Raw genomic sequence first — 18,645 nt, 5'->3', positions numbered from 1 at the left:
CTGGGGATAATATGTCTGCCCCAGTTACAGGAGAAATCAATAGTGGAAAAAAAGTGACTTTAAATGTCCCCCAGAGGTCTTGTATGACCTTATGGGGGACGCAAAGTGTAAAATAAAAAATAAAATAAAGTGTTTTTATAAAAAAATAAAAAAAGGTCTAACATGTAAAAAAAAAAATTCCTCAATTATGTATTAATAAAAAAAATGTTAAGAATAGAAAGAAATAATTAAAATAGACATATTTGGTATTGCTGCATCCGTGACGGCCGGCTCTATAAATATATCACATGATCCACCCTGTCCGATAAACACCATAAAAAATAAAAACTGTGTCAAAAAAAGCCAATTTTGTCACCTTACATCACAAAAATTGCAACACCAAGCGATCAAAAAGGCCCTACCTAAGACAATCTGTCAACAAATGAAAAAACTGACTCTCAGACAATGGAGAAACTAAAATATATTTTTTTTTGTTGCTTCAAAACTGCTATTATTGTGTTAAAGTGAAATAAATAAAAAAGTTGACATATTAGAAGTTGCCGCGTCCGTAACAACCTGCTCTATAAAAATATCACATGACCTAAACCCTCAGGTAAACACCATAAAGAAATTAAATAAAAACAGTGCCAAAAAAGCAATTTTTTGTCATCTAACATCACATAAAGTGCAATATCAAGCGATGAAAAAGGCGTATGCCAGCCAAAATGGTAATAATCAAACTGTGACCTCATCCTGCAAAAAATGAGATCCTAAATAAGATAATCGATCAAAAAATAATAAAACCTATGGCTCTCAGACCATGGAGACACTAAAACATCATTTCTAACGATCTGCTCTATAAAAATGTCACATGACCTAACCCCTCAGATGAACACTGTAAAAATGAATAAATAAAAACTGCTAAAACAACCAATTTTTGGGTCACCTTACCCCATAAAGTGTTATAATGAATGATCAAAAAATCGTATGTACCCAAAAATAGTACCAATAAAAACGTCAACTCTTCCTGCAAAAAACAAATCAGCAGAAAAAAAAAAAAAAATGACATTCACAAAATGGGGACACAAAAACATATTATGTAAAACTGAAACAAACAAACATAGAAAGTAGACATATTTGATCTCATTGCGTTCGTAACAACCTGTTCTATAAAAATAGCCCTTGATCTACCCTGTCAGATGAATGTTGTAAAAAAAAAAAAAAAAACGGTGCCAAAACAGCCATTTTTTTGTTACCTTGCGTCTCAAAAAATATGATATAGAGCAATAAAAAATCATATGTACCCCAAAATAGTACCAATAAAACTGCCATTGTATCTCCTAGTTTCCAAAATGGGGTCACTTTTTGGGGGAGTTTTTACTGTAAGGGTGCATCAGGGGGGGCTTCAAATGGGACATGGCATCTAAAAACCAGTTCAGCAAAATCTGCCTTCCATAAACCATATGGCGCTCCTTTTCTTCTGTGCCCTGCTGTGTGCCCTTACATCAGTTTATGACCACATGTGGGGTGTTTATGTAAACCGCAGAACCAGGGTAATAAATTTTAAGTTTTGTTTGGATGTTAACCCTCGATGTGTTAAAGAAAACAATGGATAATCTGCCAAAAAAGTGAAATTTTAAAATTTATTCTCCATTTTCCTTTAAGGATTAACAAAGTTTGTAAAATCAGTTTTGAGTAACTTGGGTGTAGTTTCTAAAATGGGGTCATTTATGGGGTTTTTCCACTATGTAAGTCCCACAAATTGACTTCAGACCTGAACTGGTCTTTTAAAAAGTGGGTTTTGTAAATTAAATTAGATTATAAAATTCTAAGCCTTGTAACGTCCTAAAAAAATAAAATGACATTTGCAAAATGATGCCAACGTAAAGTAGACATATGGAGAATGTTAAGTAATAAATATTTTATGAGGTATCACTTTTAGTGTTGGGCACTAATATTCGAATAGCAAATATCAATCGTGAATATTGGCACTTCGAGAATTCGCGAATATTTAGAATATAGTGCTATATATTCGTTGCATTGAATATTCTGCATTTTTTTCATCTAAATACATGATTCCTCTCTGCTGCTTGCTTGTGAGCCAATGAGAAGGAAGCAATGTCAAGTTCACAGCAATACTTGCACCAATCAGTAATCTGTAGTCAGACCTGCTAAAATGTAAAGTTGCACGTAATGCGATAAAATATTCTAATCACTGTCGATTAGCGCAATCGCTAATCTATTGGAGCACTTGACTCGATCTACATATAAAGATATTCTAATGTTCTTCCGTGCCAACCATTTTCTCCAGTCTCAGGAAACTTATACCAGCTTGAAAAATATAGCCAAAGTGACCCACACCTGTATTTCGCGTTACGAATTCGCATTACGTGATTTTTACATTGCCGATTTATCGCACTCTAAATCTCGAATTCGTGAAATTCGCGAATATATGATGAATATTCTACAAAATATTCATGAAATATCGCAAATTCGAATATAGCCCCTTCCGCTCATTACTAATATATATGTCACCGCCAGATCTCTGAGAAGTTCTGACAGACGTTCTTCAGTACCTCCTGCATGATGTTCTTTTGTTTTGGTTTTGCTTTGACATCTCTTCTCCCTCTCCCAGCTCTCTGTAATGACCGGTGTCACGCACAGGGAGGAAAAAGGGAAAGCCCTGCCCAAGGGAGAGGGAAAGGTGGTGACCCCTAACTCACCTTGCGGCTGGCACCTGACTGCCCTGACGTCCCTAGACAGGTTCCTCACCCGTGCGGCGATCACGTGCCTAAACCCTGGCTTTCCCTAAAATGAGCCCTAGATAGTGAACGGGCCGGTGGGATCGCTAGTCCGCACCACTGTCACTAAGAGGGAAACACCAGAGAGAGGACAGACAAAACAGACAAACACATACACCCAGGTGGGCGACCACAATAGACCACAAAGGTCCAACAGGGATCCGGAGGGTAGCGTTCTGGACCAACTACCAGAGAACGCAGCAACACAGCTCCAGAGGGTCAGAATAGATGTCCAGGCAGGAAGCTCTATATCTGGCAACCAGAGAAGTGTGAGAGGGGAATATAAGGAGGTTTGGGAGTGCTGGACAAGGAACAGCTGAGGAGAAGGAGCTACGGATCCCTGAGTGAGCCAAAAGGGTTTGCAAAGCAAACCCAGAAAGCTACCATAAGGAAACAGCCCTATCTTACATAGAGCGTGCAGCCAACCGCTGCGACTTCCTGACCCCGGGTATAACGGAGTCAGGCGTGGTTTTTGACACCCTCGTGACACTCTCATCTGTTAGCAGTGATTGCCTCCCTTTATATCCCCTCCCATACTGCCTCACTTTGCAGTTTATACTACTTCCTGGATTGAGCTCACTGCTAGAAGTTGCAACTGCTGGTTCCTCAGATAAGTCTTTTCCTTTATTTGTGTTTTCCTGTTGGCTTGATTCTAGGTCACCCTGACTACCTCCATTTTAAGTGCAGGGAGCCAGTGGTCGTGTCCCCTCACTATTATAGGGTTTCCAGGTGTCACTCAGTCTAGGTACGTGGACATGCAATTTTCTATCATAGAGATCTTTGCATGGACTGAGCAGTCAGGGAGAGCTCTAGGGCTTTTATAGGGCTTACCCTTTTGTTCCTTAGTTTGGGATCAAGTCAGTCGGATCTTTATTTGTTACTTCTTGTTTTCTGCAACACCATCCGTGACAATATATTTGTAATTTCAAATATTTGAGATTTTTTTTTCATCAGTAACCTCCCTTCTTGCTTGTGTGCCAATGAGAAGGCTGCAATGTCTTTGTCTGAGCTTAGCAACATCCCTAGCAATCAATAGGAAAGTTGCCTACCTCGTACTATATACGAACTTCCCCAGCAGCCCTTGTATGCAGTATTTTGCAGATCTGAGAGAGACAGCAGTGTTATTGCTGTGCTTTCTGCTTTCCTGTGTCATTACATTAGATAGTTAGTTAGCTTATATATAATACAGATAGTTAGTGGGAGATAGTGTAGGTTAGATAGTGATATAGTGTAGGTTCTGCTGTCTAATACATACATAAATAGTGCTGTGATGTCACAAGTTCAGTAGTCAGACCTGTTAAAATGTGAAGTTGCACGTATTGCGCCAAAATTTTTGCATAATTGGTGCTGATTTCGCAATCGCGAATATATTGGAACACTCTATCTTCATATAAAGCTATTGTAATGTTCTGCTGTGTCAACCATTTTCTCCAGTCTCAGGAAACTTGTAGCAGCTTGAAAAATATTGCAAATTCGAATATTGCCCCTGCTGCTCATCTCTAATCACTGTTTTAAAAGCAGTAAAATTTAGTTTTTTTTCTTAAATAAAGGTGAAATATATTGACTCAAATTTATGACTTTGGAAAAGTGTTCCAAAGTTATTACCACATAAAGTGACAATGTCAGATTTGCAAAAAATGGCTTGGTCAGGAAGGGGGTAATTGGCCCGGATGGGAAGTGGTTAAGGACTCCAATTTCTCATGATACAAATTGAGTAAAATACCATGACAGGCTAGCCAAACCATACACAGGCCACATCTCACCTTACAACCTCTGGGTGGCCACACATAGACATATAGCACAGTACAGAGTACAGCTTTCAAAACAGTATTGCAAAATCATGTTTTTGCTTTTTAAAGCTGATCATTTCACCACACTTCTTGGGATATGTTAAGAGCAGGGGCGTAACTACCATAGCGGTAGACCATGTGACTGCTATGGGGCCCAGAGCCAAGAGAAGGCCCAGTCTTAGTTGGGATCATTCCCTCTTCTACTGGAGGTGAAAGCTGTGAGGCAGTGGAAAATGGCCCAAGGGTCATTGAAAAGGGGTTTAGGCAGTACATCTGCACCCAGCAGAATGCTGGGAGATAGTACCTTAGTCACAGATAGTAGCAACACTGTCGCTGCCCACTCAGTCTATCACTGATAGCTTACTTTTTTGCCCTGAAAAGGGCACCATTGTTCTTCTGATGCTATGTGTGTTGTACAGTGAGCTCTTCTGGAATCCTAGTGATCATACTGTCCTATTCCTATACAGTCCTGAACTGTTTAGAGGGGAGTTTCTGAGTACTAGGAAAGCTCCCTATGTACACCCCTGTACAAATACCAAGGGAACAGGGAAGGGAACAAGCCAACTGATTTCTTATTTGACGTTTTGGAAATAGACCAGCCTGTAACAATAATGATTCACTTATTTTGAATAATTTCTTTCTTCCTAAGGTCTTCAAGTGGTGCTAAACTCCATTATTAAAGCAATGGTTCCCCTTCTGCATATAGCATTGCTGGTCCTTTTCATGATCATTATATATGCTATTGTAGGACTAGAGCTGTTTTCTGGGAAGATGCACAAGACTTGTTATTATAAAGGAACAGGTAAGAACTGTAACTAAAAGACATGTCCCTTATATCTAGAATACAGATGTTCCATTTTAAAGCATCTGCTTTACGGCAAGCTGTAGAGATCTAAAACAACATAAATGTATGGTGTACACTGTTATGCTTTACAGATGCTAGTCTAATATAACACTGCATGTATAAGGCTTTTTTCACACATTGCAGTTTTGATGCAGGATTTATATATTTTTCTTTGTCAGGCTCTGTTCACTCTGTTCTGTGTTTTTGAACCAAACACATTAGTGGATACAAAAGAGAGAAGTCTTTTCTTTATATTTTTCCTTTCTGAATCTACTCCTGGCTCTGGCTAAAAAATACCACACAAATTGCTTGTGTGAATACAGCCCAACAGGAAGATTTTATTTTATATTCTTCAGGTAATGCATAGAAATATGCAGTAGGCTGTAGTTAAAAGAACCATACATTGAGGTCCCCTTCACTCAAGCAGTTTGGTCATATGGTTTTCATAGTCAAAGTGCATTGGGTGCTTTTTGTAAATAGTTGTATCTCTTACCATAGGAACTACAAGAAAAGAAGATTAACCTTTCACCAACATCTGCCTTACATGTATGTTGGTTGTCGGGTCTCTAAAGGTGGCTCCTACTCAGGAGCTGAGCGACCATGTCCATGAAAAATTTTAGTTTGTCCTTTTTGATAAATTAGCAAAAATGTCTAAAATTCTGCTTTCACTTTCTCAATATGGAATATTGAGTGCTGATTGATTGGAAAAATGTAATTATTAACATTTTTAGAAACTGCTGCAATTGCTGCGGAAAGCAGGTAAACATAGCAGAGAAGGCAGCACTCGTACAAGTACTGCTTTCTCTTCAAACAGCTAATCGGCAGGGGTGCCAGCTGTCAGACCCTCGGTCGTCAATATAAAAAAAGTGGACAACTCCTTTAACTATGCTGGTACTACTTTCCAAAAAGATTATCATTAATCATAGCAACTAGCTCAAAAGTATGTCTTAGGGGTGCAATAAAAGAAGGTACTATTCTATATATGTAGTAGGGTTGTTTCCAGGCCAAGAATCTTTGGAATTAGGTAGTCAAGTTGATCTCTAGTGTAGTTGGGGAGGTGATGCCACCAAAATCATAACTGTCTCTGCTGCATGTTACAATGCTAGATGGGTTATATCCAGAATTCTGGTGAAGGCAATTGGAGCAGCACTGCAGTGACAAGTGCTGTCTACTACAGTGTTGACAGTGGTGTATAGGACATTTTTGTTCAACTAAAATAACGGATCTCAGATGGAAATGGCTAAATTTGATGCAAAATGTGCATAACTGAGCATAGTGGATGCTTAACCACCTCAGCCCCCAGTGCTTAAACACCCTGAAAGACCAGGCCACTTTTTACACTTCTGACCTACACTACTTTCACCATTTATTGCTCGGTCATGCAACTTACCACCCAAATGAATTTTACCTCCTTTTCTTCTCACTAATAGAGCTTTCATTTGGTGGTATTTCATTGCTGCTGACATTTTTACTTTTTTTGTTATTAATCGAAATTTAACGATTTTTTTGCAAAAAAATGACATTTTTCACTTTCAGTTGTAAAATTTTGCAAAAAAAACGACATCCATATAGAAATTTTGCTCTAAATTTATAGTTCTACATGTCTTTGATAAAAAAAAAATGTTTGGGTAAAAAAAAAATGGTTTGGGTAAAAGTTATAGCGTTTACAAACTATGGTACAAAAATGTGAATTTCCGCTTTTTGAAGCAGCTCTGACTTTCTGAGCACCTGTCATGTTTCCTGAGGTTCTATAATGCCCAGACAGTACAAACACCCCACAAATGACCCCATTTCTGAAAGTACACACACTAAGGTATTCACTGATGGGCATAGTGAGTTCATAGAACTTTTTATTTTTTGTCACAAGTTAGCGGAAAATTATGATTTTTTTTTTTTTTTTTTTTTTTTCTTACAAAGTCTCATATTCCACTAACTTGTGACAAAAAATAAAAAGTTCTATGAACTCACTATGCCCATCAGCGAATACCTTGGGGTCTCTTCTTTCCAAAATGGGGTCACTTGTGGGGAAGTTATACTGCCCTGGCATTCTAGGGGCCCAAATGTGTGGTAAGGAGTTTGAAATCAAATTCTGTAAAAAATGACCAGTGAAATCCGAAAGGTGCTCTTTGGAATATGGGCCCCTTTGCCCACCTAGGCTGCAAAAAAGTGTCACACATCTGGTATCTCCGTACTCAGGAGAAGGTGGGGAATGTGTTTTGGGGTGTCATTTTATATATACCCATGCTGGGTGAGAGAAATATCTTGGCAAAAGACAACTTTTCCCATTTTTTTATACAAAGTTGTCATTTGACCAAGATATTTATCTCACCCAGCATGGGTATATGTAAAAAGACACCCCAAAACACATTCCTCAACTTCTCCTGAGTACGGGGATACCAGATGTGTGACACTTTTTTGCAGCCTAGGTGGGCAAAGGGGCCCATATTCCAAAGAGCACCTTTCGGATTTCACTCCTCATTTTTTCCTGAATTTGATTTCAAACTCCTTACCACACATTTGGGCCCCTAGAATACCAGGGCAGTATAACTACCCCACAAGTGACCCCATTTTGGAAAGAAGACACCCCAAGGTATTCCGTGAGGGGCATGGCGAGTTCCTAGAATTTTTTATTTTTTGTCACAAGTTAGTGGAAAATGATGATTTTTTTTTTTATTTTTTTTTTTCATACAAAGTCTCATATTCCACAAACTTGTGACAAAAAATAAAAACTTCCATGAACTCACTATGCCCATCAGCGAATACCTTGGGGTCTCTTCTTTCCAAAATGGGGTCACTTGTGGGGTAGTTATACTGCCCTGGCATTCTAGGGGCCCAAATGTGTGGTAAGTAGGTAAATGACCTGTGAAATCCGAAAGGTGCTCTTTGGAATGTGGGCCCCTTTGCCCACCTAGGCTGCAAAAAAGTGTCACACATCTGGTATCTCTGTATTCAGGAGAAGTTGAGGAATGTGTTTTGGGGTGTCTTTTTACATATACCCATGCTGGGTGAGATAAATATCTTGGTCAAATGCCAACTTTGTATAAAAAAATGGGAAAAGTTGTCTTTTGCCAAGATATTTCTCTCACCCAGCATGGGTATATGTAAAATGACACCCCAAAACACATTCCCCAACTTCTCCCGATTACGGAGATACCAGATGTGTGACACTTTTTTGCAGCCTAGGTGGGCAAAGGGGCCCATATTCAAAAGAGCACCTTTCGGATTTCACAGGTCATTTTTTACAGAATTTGATTTCAAACTCCTTACCACACATTTGGGCCCCTAGAATGCCAGGGCAGTATAACTACCCCACAAGTGACCCCATTTTGGAAAGAAGAGACCCCAAGGTATTCGCTGATGGGCATAGTGAGTTCATGGAACTTTTTATTTTTTGTCACAAGTTAGTGGAATATGAGACTTTGTATGAAAAAAAAAAAAAAAAAAATCATCATTTTCCACTAACTTGTGACAAAAAATAAAAAATTCTAGGAACTCGCCATGCCCCTCACGGAATACCTTGGGGTGTCTTCTTTCCAAAATGGGGTCACTTGTGGGGTAGTTATACTGCCCTGGCATTTTCCAGGGGCCCTAATGTGTGGTAAGTAGGTAAATGACCTGTGAAATCCTAAAGGTGCTCTTTGGAATATGGGCCCCTTTGCCCACCTAGGCTGCAAAAAAGTGTCACACATGTGGTATCGCCGTATTCAGGAGAAGTTGGGGAATGTGTTTTGGGGTGTCATTTTACATATACCCATGCTGGGTGAGAGAAATATCTTGGCAAAAGACAACTTTTCCCATTTTTTTATACAAAGTTGGCATTTGACCAAGATATTTCTCTCACCCAGCATGGGTATATGTAAAATGACACCCCAAAACACATTCCCCAACTTCTCCTGAGTACGGCGATACCAGATGTGTGACACTTTTTTGCAGCCTAGATGCGCAAAGGTGCCCAAATTCCTTTTAGGAGGGCATTTTTAGACATTTGGATACCAGACTTCTTCTCACGCTTTGGGGCCCCTAGAATGCCAGAGCAGTATAAATACCCCACATGTGACCCCATTTTGGAAAGAAGACACCCCAAGGTATTCAATGAGGGGCATGGCGAGTTCATAGAAATTTTTTTTTTTTGGCACAAGTTAGCGGAAATTGATATTTTTAATTTTTTTCTCACAAAGTCTCCCGTTCCGCTAACTTGGGACAAAAATTTCAATCTTTCATGGACTCAATATGCCCCTCACGGAATACCTGGGGGTGTCTTCTTTCCGAAATGGGGTCACATGTGGGGTATTTATACTGCCCTGGCATTCTAGGGGCCCTAAAGCGTGAGAAGAAGTCTGGAATATAAATGTCTAAAAAATTTTACGCATTTGGATTCCGTGAGGGGTATGGTGAGTTCATGTGAGATTTTATTTTTTGACACAAGTTAGTGGAATATGAGACTTTGTAAGAAAAAAAAAATAAATTCTGCTAACTTGGGCCAAAAAAATATCTGAATGGAGCCTTACAGAGGGGTGATCAATGACAGGGGGGTGATCAATGACAGGGGGGTGATCAATGACAGGGGGGGTGATCAATGACAGGGGGGTTGATCAATGACAGGGGGGTGATCAGGGAGTCTATATGGGGTGATCACCACAGTCATTGATCACGCCCCTGTAAGGCTTCATTCAGACGTCCGGATGCGTTTTGCGGATCCGATCCATCTATCAGTGCATCCGTAAAAATCATGCGGACATCTGAATGGAGCTTTACAGGGGGGTAATCAATGACAGGGGGGTGATCAGGGAGTCTATATGGGGTGATCACCACAGTCATTGATCACTCCCCTGTAAGGCTTCATTCAGACGTCCGGATGCGTTTTGCGGATCCGATCCATCTATCAGTGGATCCGTAAAAATCATGCGGACATCTGAATGGAGCTTTACAGGGGGGTGATCAATGACAGGGGGGTGATCAGGGAGTCTATATGGGGTGATCACCACAGTCATTGATCATGCCCCTGTAAGGCTTCATTCAGACGTCCGGATGCGTTTTGCGGATCGGATCCATCTATCAGTGCATCCGTAAAAATCATGCGGACATCTGAATGGAGCTTTACAGGGGGGTGATCAATGACAGGGGGGTGATCAGGGAGTCTATATGGGGTGATCACCACAGTCATTGATCACGCCCCTGTAAGGCTTCATTCAGACGTCCGGATGCGTTTTGCGGATCGGATCCATCTATCAGTGCATCCGTAAAAATCATGCGGACATCTGAATGGAGCTTTACAGGGGGGTGATCAGGGAGTCTATATGGGGTGATCACCACAGTCATTGATCACGCCCCTGTAAGGCTTCATTCAGACGTCCGGATGCGTTTTGCGGATCGGATCCATCTATCAGTGCATCCGTAAAAATCATGCGGACATCTGAATGGAGCTTTACAGGGGGTTGATCAATGACAGGGGTGTAATCAATGACAGGGGGGGTGATCAGGGAGTCTATATGGGGTGATAACCACAGTCATTGATCACGCCCCTGTAAGGCTTCATTCAGACGTCCGGATGCGTTTTGCGGATCCGATCCATCTATCAGTGGATCCGTAAAAATCATGCGGACATCTGAATGGAGCTTTACAGGGGGGTAATCAATGACAGGGGGGTGATCAATGACAGGGGGGTGATCAGGGAGTCTATATGGGGTGATCAGGGGTGATCAGGGGCTAATAAGGGGTTAATAAGTGACGGGGGGGGGGTGTAGTGTAGTGTAGTGGTGCTTGGTGGGACTTTACTGAGCTACCTGTGTCCTCTGGTGGTCGATCCAAACAAAGGGGACCACCAGAGGACCAGGTAGCAGGTATATTAGACGCTGTTATCAAAACAGCGTCTAATATACCTGTTAGGGGTTAAAAAAAACACATCTCCAGCCTGCCAGCGAACGATCGCCGCTGGCAGGCTGGAGATCAACTCTCTTACCTTCCGTTCCTGTGAGCGCGCGCGCCTGTGTGCGCGCGTTCACAGGAAATCTCGCCCATCGCGAGATGACGCATATATGCGTGACTCTGCGCAGGGCTGCCACCTCCGGAACGCGATCCTGCGTTAGGCGGTCCGGAGGTGGTTAAAGCACATGATCAGTTTTTTTGGTTTATTTTTCTGTTCTTCTGATGAATCTGAAGAATGGAAAACTAAACGGTGATGTGAGCCTGGCCTAAAGCTTTCTGAGTCCAGAACAGACCAATAAAATATTACCCATACAGTGGAAATTTGGTATAAATTTGTCACGACAGAGGGGAGGGCAAAGTGCTGCCTTAAACTCCACCCCACCTCTGTCCCTGCCTACTTGCACGGTCCGTCCTAACCGACGGCGTACAACTTGGCGGCGGTCCCTTGCTAAATACGTGCAGGGGCCTAAGAAGATAAGATGAATACCATAACAGAGTCGGGCAAGCCAAAGTCAAAGCCAGAACGTCACACAGGAAAACAGGGAACAATTCAGTAATGAGGTCAAAACACAATCCGGAGTTAGAAGCCAAGAGGTCGCGTCAAATCCCGGGACGTCACAATGTTGAGGTCCAAAACAGAGCCGAGGTCCAAGAACACAGAAATGCACAATAGGAAACTGCTAGTGACAGTGGCAAGACCAATCACAGGCAACCTGTGGCCAGCAGGTTACCTGCTTAAATAGGTCCTCCTGATGGGTCATGTGACATGGCCAGCCTCACATGACCTGTCCCCCGCAACTCAGAACAGCTGAGCGCCCACTCTTCAATATTGGCGCTCAGTTCCCTACATGCTGGTTGCCTAGGGGATGGAGGACACCAGCAACGCCAAGGAAGCGTGTGCGGCTGGGTTCTCCCCGCCCTCTGGTTGCTATGGAGATGAGGACACCGGCCACATCCTCGCTCCTCTTTACTAGGAGGGGAAGTGCGTAGCCTGCTCACCGTTACAGTACCCCCCCTTCCATGAGGAGCCACCGGACCCATATTCATTGGAGACGGTTTTTCCGGGTGAGCTAAACGGAATCTCCTCACCAACCTAGTAGCATGCATTTTACTCGCTGATACCCAAGACCTTTCCTCAGGACCAAAACCCTTCCAGTGAACTAAATATTGCAAAGAATTATGAACCCTTCTTACATCAATAATCCTAGAAACCTCGAATTCTAGTTGACCGGCAACCTCCACTGGCGGCAGAGGTTCCTGTGCAGGAGATACAGGTGACACATACTTCTTGAGTAATGCTTTGTAAAAAACATTATGGATGCGAAATGAGTCAGGTAACCGTAACTTAAAAGACACTGGATTAATGATATCAATGATTTCATAAGGACCAATAAATCGAGGTGCAAATTTACCCGAAGGTACTTTCAGAGATAAATTCCTGGTAGATAAGGTGTGGTTATCTCCCAACTTGAAATCTACCGCTCGATAGCGCCTCTTGTCAGCTATAATTATTTGAACCTCATGGGCTTTTTTCAGGTTCGACTGAACCTGGGCCCAGATCGTGCACAGTTCCTTACACACTAGATTGGCTTCTGGAATCTGAGAGGAAGACGGCAAAAATGAGTTAAAACGTGGATGAAACCAATGATTACAAAAGAAAGTAGACATATCAGTAGATGAGTTCACCTGATTATTAATGGCAAATTCAGCCAAGGGCAAATGTTTCATCCAAAGATGTTGGTTGTCAGAGACGTAACACCTCAAATACTGTTCAAGAGGCTGATTAAGACGTTCAGTTTGACCGTTGGTTTTCGGGTGAAAGGCCGTATAAAAAGACAGAGATATTAAATTTGTGACAAAAGGCCCTCCAAAACTTTGAGACAAATTGAGCGCCTCTGTCCGAAACTACATTCTGCGGAATTTCATGCAAACGTATTACATGATCCACAAACGGGGAACCTAGAGTCTTAGCATTAGGTAATTTTGCCAAAGTAACTAAATGAACCATTTTGCTAAATCTGTCGATAACCCACACAACTACTTTACACTCTGAAACCAGTAGGTCGGTGACAAAATCCATGGAAATATGAGACCACGGTCTACTAGGGATGGGCAGCGGTCGTAACTCACCCATCGGATAGAGTCTTGGACCTGGCACAAACTTCACAGGATGATACATATGACTGGACATCTCTAGACACCGATGGCAACCAGTAAAACCTGAACACCAGTTCCTTGGTGGCATTAATACCTGGATGCCCACTGAAAACAGAATTGTGGAACTCATCTAGCAGCCAGAGATGCAAATGACCAGGGACAAACAATTTATCTTTAGGGATACTACTGGAGTACTGGAGCCAAGTGTTGTCCCGCAGTGATCTCGGTTGTCAAATCTGAGCAGACCGAAGCCACAATGATACCTGCTGGAAAAATAGGTTCTGGAGGAGTATCAGGAGACTGAAAGGCAAAAACTCCGGGATAGGGCATCAGCTTTAATATTTTTACTTCCTGGCCTAAAAGTAATGCAAAAATTAAAACGTTTAAAGAATAATGCCCACCTAGCCTGTCTGGGATTCAAACGTTTAGCAGATTCCAAAATTATAAAATTCTTATGATCAGTAATTACTGTAACCTGATGTTTAGTTCCCTCCAAAAAATGGTGCCATTCCTCAAAAGCCCATTTAATAGCAAGTAATTCTCAATTGCCAATGTCATAATTTCTCTCGGTAGAAGAGAATTTACGAGAAAAGAAAGCACAAGGTCTCAGGTTAGTGAGAGTTGATGACCCCTGGGAGAGTACTGCCCCAACTCCATCCTCAGAAGCATCAACCTCCACCACAAAAGGCCGCTCTTGGTCAGGTTGAATTAATACTGGAGTGTTGATGAAATACCTCTTGAGTGTTTCAAAAGCCTTTATGGCCTCTGGTAACCAATTCACTAGATCAGCTCCCTTCTTAGTTAGGTCCGTGAGAGGCTTGGCAATAATAGAAAAGTTCTTAATTAGAGTTGAGCGGACACCAGGATGTTTGGGTTCGACGGGTTCGGCCGAACTTCACAAAAAAGTTCGAGTTCGGGACCCGAACTTGACCTGAACTTGACCTCGAACCCGAACCCCATTGAAGTCAATGGGGACCCGAACTTTTGAGCACTAAAATGGCTGCAAAAATGTCATGGAAAGGGCTAGAGGGCTGCAAATGGCATTAAAATATGGTTACGAGCATGGCAAGTGCTCTGAAAACAAATGTGGATAGGGAAATGGCTTAAAATAACATAAAATACGTAAAAATAAAAAATTATAATCTTGATCTAGGAGGACAAAGTCCATATGGAGTAGGAGGTTGAGGAGGAGGTGGATGTGGCGGTGTAGGTGGAAGCGGCATTGGAGGAGGAGGAGGAGGTAGCCTACACTGCTTTTTGGTTTTAATTTTTTTTTTTTTTTTTTTTAATATTCAGAAGTATAACCTGTGATAACCCCCTCCAGTCGTGCTAAACACACGTTCAGACAATACACTGGCTACAGGGCAGGCCAGCACCTCCAAGGCGTAAAGCGCAAACTCAGGCCATGTGCCCAATTTGGAGACCCAGAAGTTGAAGGGGGCAGACCCATCAGTCAGTACGTGTAGGCTTGTGCACACATACTGCTCCACCATGTCGCACGTCCCTGTGATGTCCACGATCCAATTGGATATCTTCTCTATCAACTTTCGATGTTCTTTTATGCGCCTACCATGGTGATCACGGGTGGTGGGCAATCAGGGTTCCAGGCGGGAGAGGGAGCCTGAGAAAGGGATACCACATCCAAGGGAGGTCAATGGATGAAATTAAATGTAATCGAGCGGAAATGTGGGACAAAGTATTGAAGTATAAGCTTCCAAGTTAAGGAGGGGGCGCGCGTCGATTTCCCACTCCCGACTCGGAAGGTTCTGTCACCTACTCGCACCTGAGGAAGGTGTTTCACTTGTGCGTATAGCTGGCAGAGATCGACCACGTCCTCTCCCTGCAACAGGAGCTCCACCAGCAGCACCACGACCAAGTCACGTCCCTTATTTAACGCTCTCCTTATATTTCTCAAATTTAGGATCTTGCCCAAAATGGGTGTTTTTTTTAACCACCTCCGGACCGCCTAACGCAGGATCACGTTCCGGAGGCGGCAGCTGCAGGCAGAGTCACGCATATACGCGTCATCTCGCGAGACGCGAGATTTCGCTCAAAGCCGGCCCGCGCATGCGCATCGCGGGCCGGCAAAAGTTAGAGGAGTATTTCGTCAGCAACCTGCCAGCCAATGATCGTTGCTGGCAGGTTGCTGATTTTTTAAAAATCTAATCACAAGCCATCTAACACCTTATATTTATAAATATAAGGTGTTAAATGGCTTCTCTGCTCCTCTGCTGGTCCTTTTGATCGGTTGGTTCCAGCAGAGGAGCAGACATCACAGTGAGTACCCACCAACACCACACTTAGCCCCCAGATCACCCCCCATCACCCCAATTAACCCCTTGATCGCCCCTGTCAATCACTAGTGAAAGGGAAAAAAGTGATCAGTGTAAACTGTCACTTTTTTTCCCCACTAATATTGACTGTTAGGTTTTAGGATAGTTTAGGCCCCTTGGTTAGGTAGTTAGCGTCAGTTAGCGCCCAGCCCACCACACCGCAGTCACTGATTCGCTGATTAGCGTATCGCTAATCAGCATTTGTACTTTTATATTATCTGTAAGTGATCAAAACTGATCACAGTCAGATCTATAATAGTATTATTGTCACCTTAGTTCGCCCTCCACCCAAAACGCTGTGTTTGCCCGATCAGGCCTGATCGGTCGCCCACACGTGCGTTCACCCACGTCCGCCCCGCTGCAGTGACAAAATTATATATATATTTTTGTTATCACTGCACAATCACTTTACAAGTGCTGCGGCGATAAAAAAAATCAGTTTTGATATTTTTTTATCAATCGCAGTCGCCTCCGGTACTTCGCTAGCCTATGGGGTCAAATTGTATAAGCTCTGTGAAAGGGCCACAGGCTATACCCACAAATTTCTGATCTATGAGGAAAAAGATCAGACCCTGGAGCCGGTCGGTTGCCCTGACTACCTGGGGAGCAGTGGGAAGACAGTCTGGGACTTGGTGTCACCCTTATTTGGCAAGGGGTACCATCTTTATGTGGACAATTTTTACACAAGTGTGCCCCTCTTCAGGCATTTGTTCCTAGAACAGATTGGCTGCTGTTGCACCGTGCGACCTAGTCGCCGGGGCTTCCCCCAACGGCTCGTTACCACCCGTCTTGCAAGGGGGGGAGAGGGCTGCCTTGTGTAACGAAGAACTGCTCGCGGTGAAATGGAGAGACAAGCGTGACGTTTACATGCTCTCCTCCATTCACGCAGACACGACAATACAATCTGAACGGGCAACCAGTGTCATTGAAAAGCCCCTCTCAGTCCACGACTATAACCTTAACATGGGAGGGGTGGACTTCAATGACCAGATGTTGGCTCCCTATTTAGTTTCCCGATGCACCAGATGCTGGTATAAGAAGGTGTCTGTATATTTGATTCAATTGGCGATGTACAATAGTTTTGTTCTCTACAGTAAGGCTGGGAGAACAGGATCCTTCCTCAAATTTCAGGAAGAGATCATCGCAAACCTCCTGTATCCAGGAGGTTCCGTGGCTCCAACCACCAGTGTAGTGAGCCGTCTACACGAGCGACATTTCCCCAATGTCGTTGCTGGTACCTCAACCCAACCGTCACCCCGAAAAAGATGTTGTGTCTGTAGCAGGAGTGGAATAAGGCGTGACAGCCGCTATTTCTGTCCTGACTGCCCTGACCACCCTGCCCTATGCTTAGGGGAGTGTTTCCGGAAGTACCACACACAGGTACACTTAGCATATGGATTGCATCTCACAGGACAGGCACACAGGGCTATTAGGGCCCTTTCACTCACAGCTGCTGCAAACCTCTCCTTTCACCTGGGATAAAGTGCATAATGTACTTCGCCACATCTTTGGGCGATTTGCGCTTTGCACATTGTCCCATGGGGAAGGAGAGGTTTGTCCTATAAAGGTAAAAAACAAAACAAAAAAAAAAACAGCGGTAAGCAAAAAAGTTAACGTTCAGTTCAAAAAGTTTAAATAACGTTTATATGTTCCGTTCAAATGTTATTATAAAGTTAATAAATTTATTGTGTTGCGGCCTGGTTTTTTCTTTTTGTTTTTTTTACCTTCCAGGTGGACCAACCGATCGACTAGCTGCAGCACTGATGTGCATTCTGACAGAAGAATTGCACTGCTGTCAGATTACACAAAAGTCGGTGTATGCGGCGCTGCAAGACGAGATTTCTCCTCTGCAGTAAAAGATACGTTTGCCGAGGCATATGAGCTGAGAAGGCGGCAGTGTTCATATACTTTGGCAAACACTTTGTATATAAAAAAATATATAAAAAATCCCGGCAATGATTTATTCATCCACATCTATTGATGTGAATGGAGAAATCGGGTTTGCCAGGGCATACGAGCTAAGTGGGTATGGATGTTGGGCGGAGCTCCTATGTCCTGGCAGACGCCTTTCCCCTCCTTTTTTTTTTTTTTTTTGGCAGAGATTTTTTCATCCACATTGATCGATGTGAATGAAGAAATCTGCGGCGTTGATTTTTTCTTTCGGCCCAGAGGCTGAACGGAAAAAAAATTACCCGTATGCTCAATATAAGGAGAATTGCAGAAACTCCTAATGCTGGCCATACATGTAATGATTGCGGAGACCCTCAAATGCCAGGGCAGTACAAACACCCCACAAATGACCCCATTTTGGAAAGAAGACACCCCAAGGTATTCACTGAGGGGCATATTGAGTCCATGAAAGATTGAAATTTTTGTCCCAAGTTAGCGGAAAGGGAGACTTTGTGAGAAAAAAATTAAATAAAAAATCAATTTCCGCTAACTTGTGGCAAAAAGGAAAACTCTATGAACTCGCCATGCCCCTCATTGAATAACTTGGGGTGTCTTCTTTCCAAAATGGGGTCACATGTGGGGTATTTATACTGCCCTGGCATTTTAGGGGCCCTAAAGCGTGAGAAGAAGTCTGGGATCCAAATGTCTAAAAATGCCCTCCTAAAAGGAATGTGGGCCCCTTTGCGCATCTAGGCTGCAAAAAAGTGTCACACATCTGGTATTGCCGTACTCGGGAGAAGTTGGGGAATGTGTTTTGGGGTGTCATTTTACATATACCCATGCTGGGTGAGATAAATATCTCGGCAAAATACAACTTTTCCCATTTTTTTTTTTTATACAAAGTTGGCATTTGACCGAGATATTTC

The 18,645-nt window shown here is 42.7% G+C and overlaps 1 protein-coding gene across 1 annotated transcript in view; it reads left to right on the top strand.

Annotated features, from left to right (window-relative positions):
• Positions 1-18,645, top strand: part of CACNA1S (calcium voltage-gated channel subunit alpha1 S) — a 1,092,054-nt gene that overhangs the window by 153,053 nt on the left and 920,356 nt on the right. The window contains 1 exon segment of the mRNA XM_040424151.1: positions 5,220-5,372. Coding sequence (XP_040280085.1) covers positions 5,220-5,372 — 153 coding nt within the window.

Source organism: Bufo bufo, chromosome 3 (assembly GCF_905171765.1).
Source record: "Bufo bufo chromosome 3, aBufBuf1.1, whole genome shotgun sequence".
NCBI classification, from domain to species: Eukaryota; Metazoa; Chordata; class Amphibia; order Anura; family Bufonidae; genus Bufo; species Bufo bufo.
Note: the sequence above shows the minus strand (reverse complement) of the source record. Positions and strands in the feature narration are given on the sequence as shown.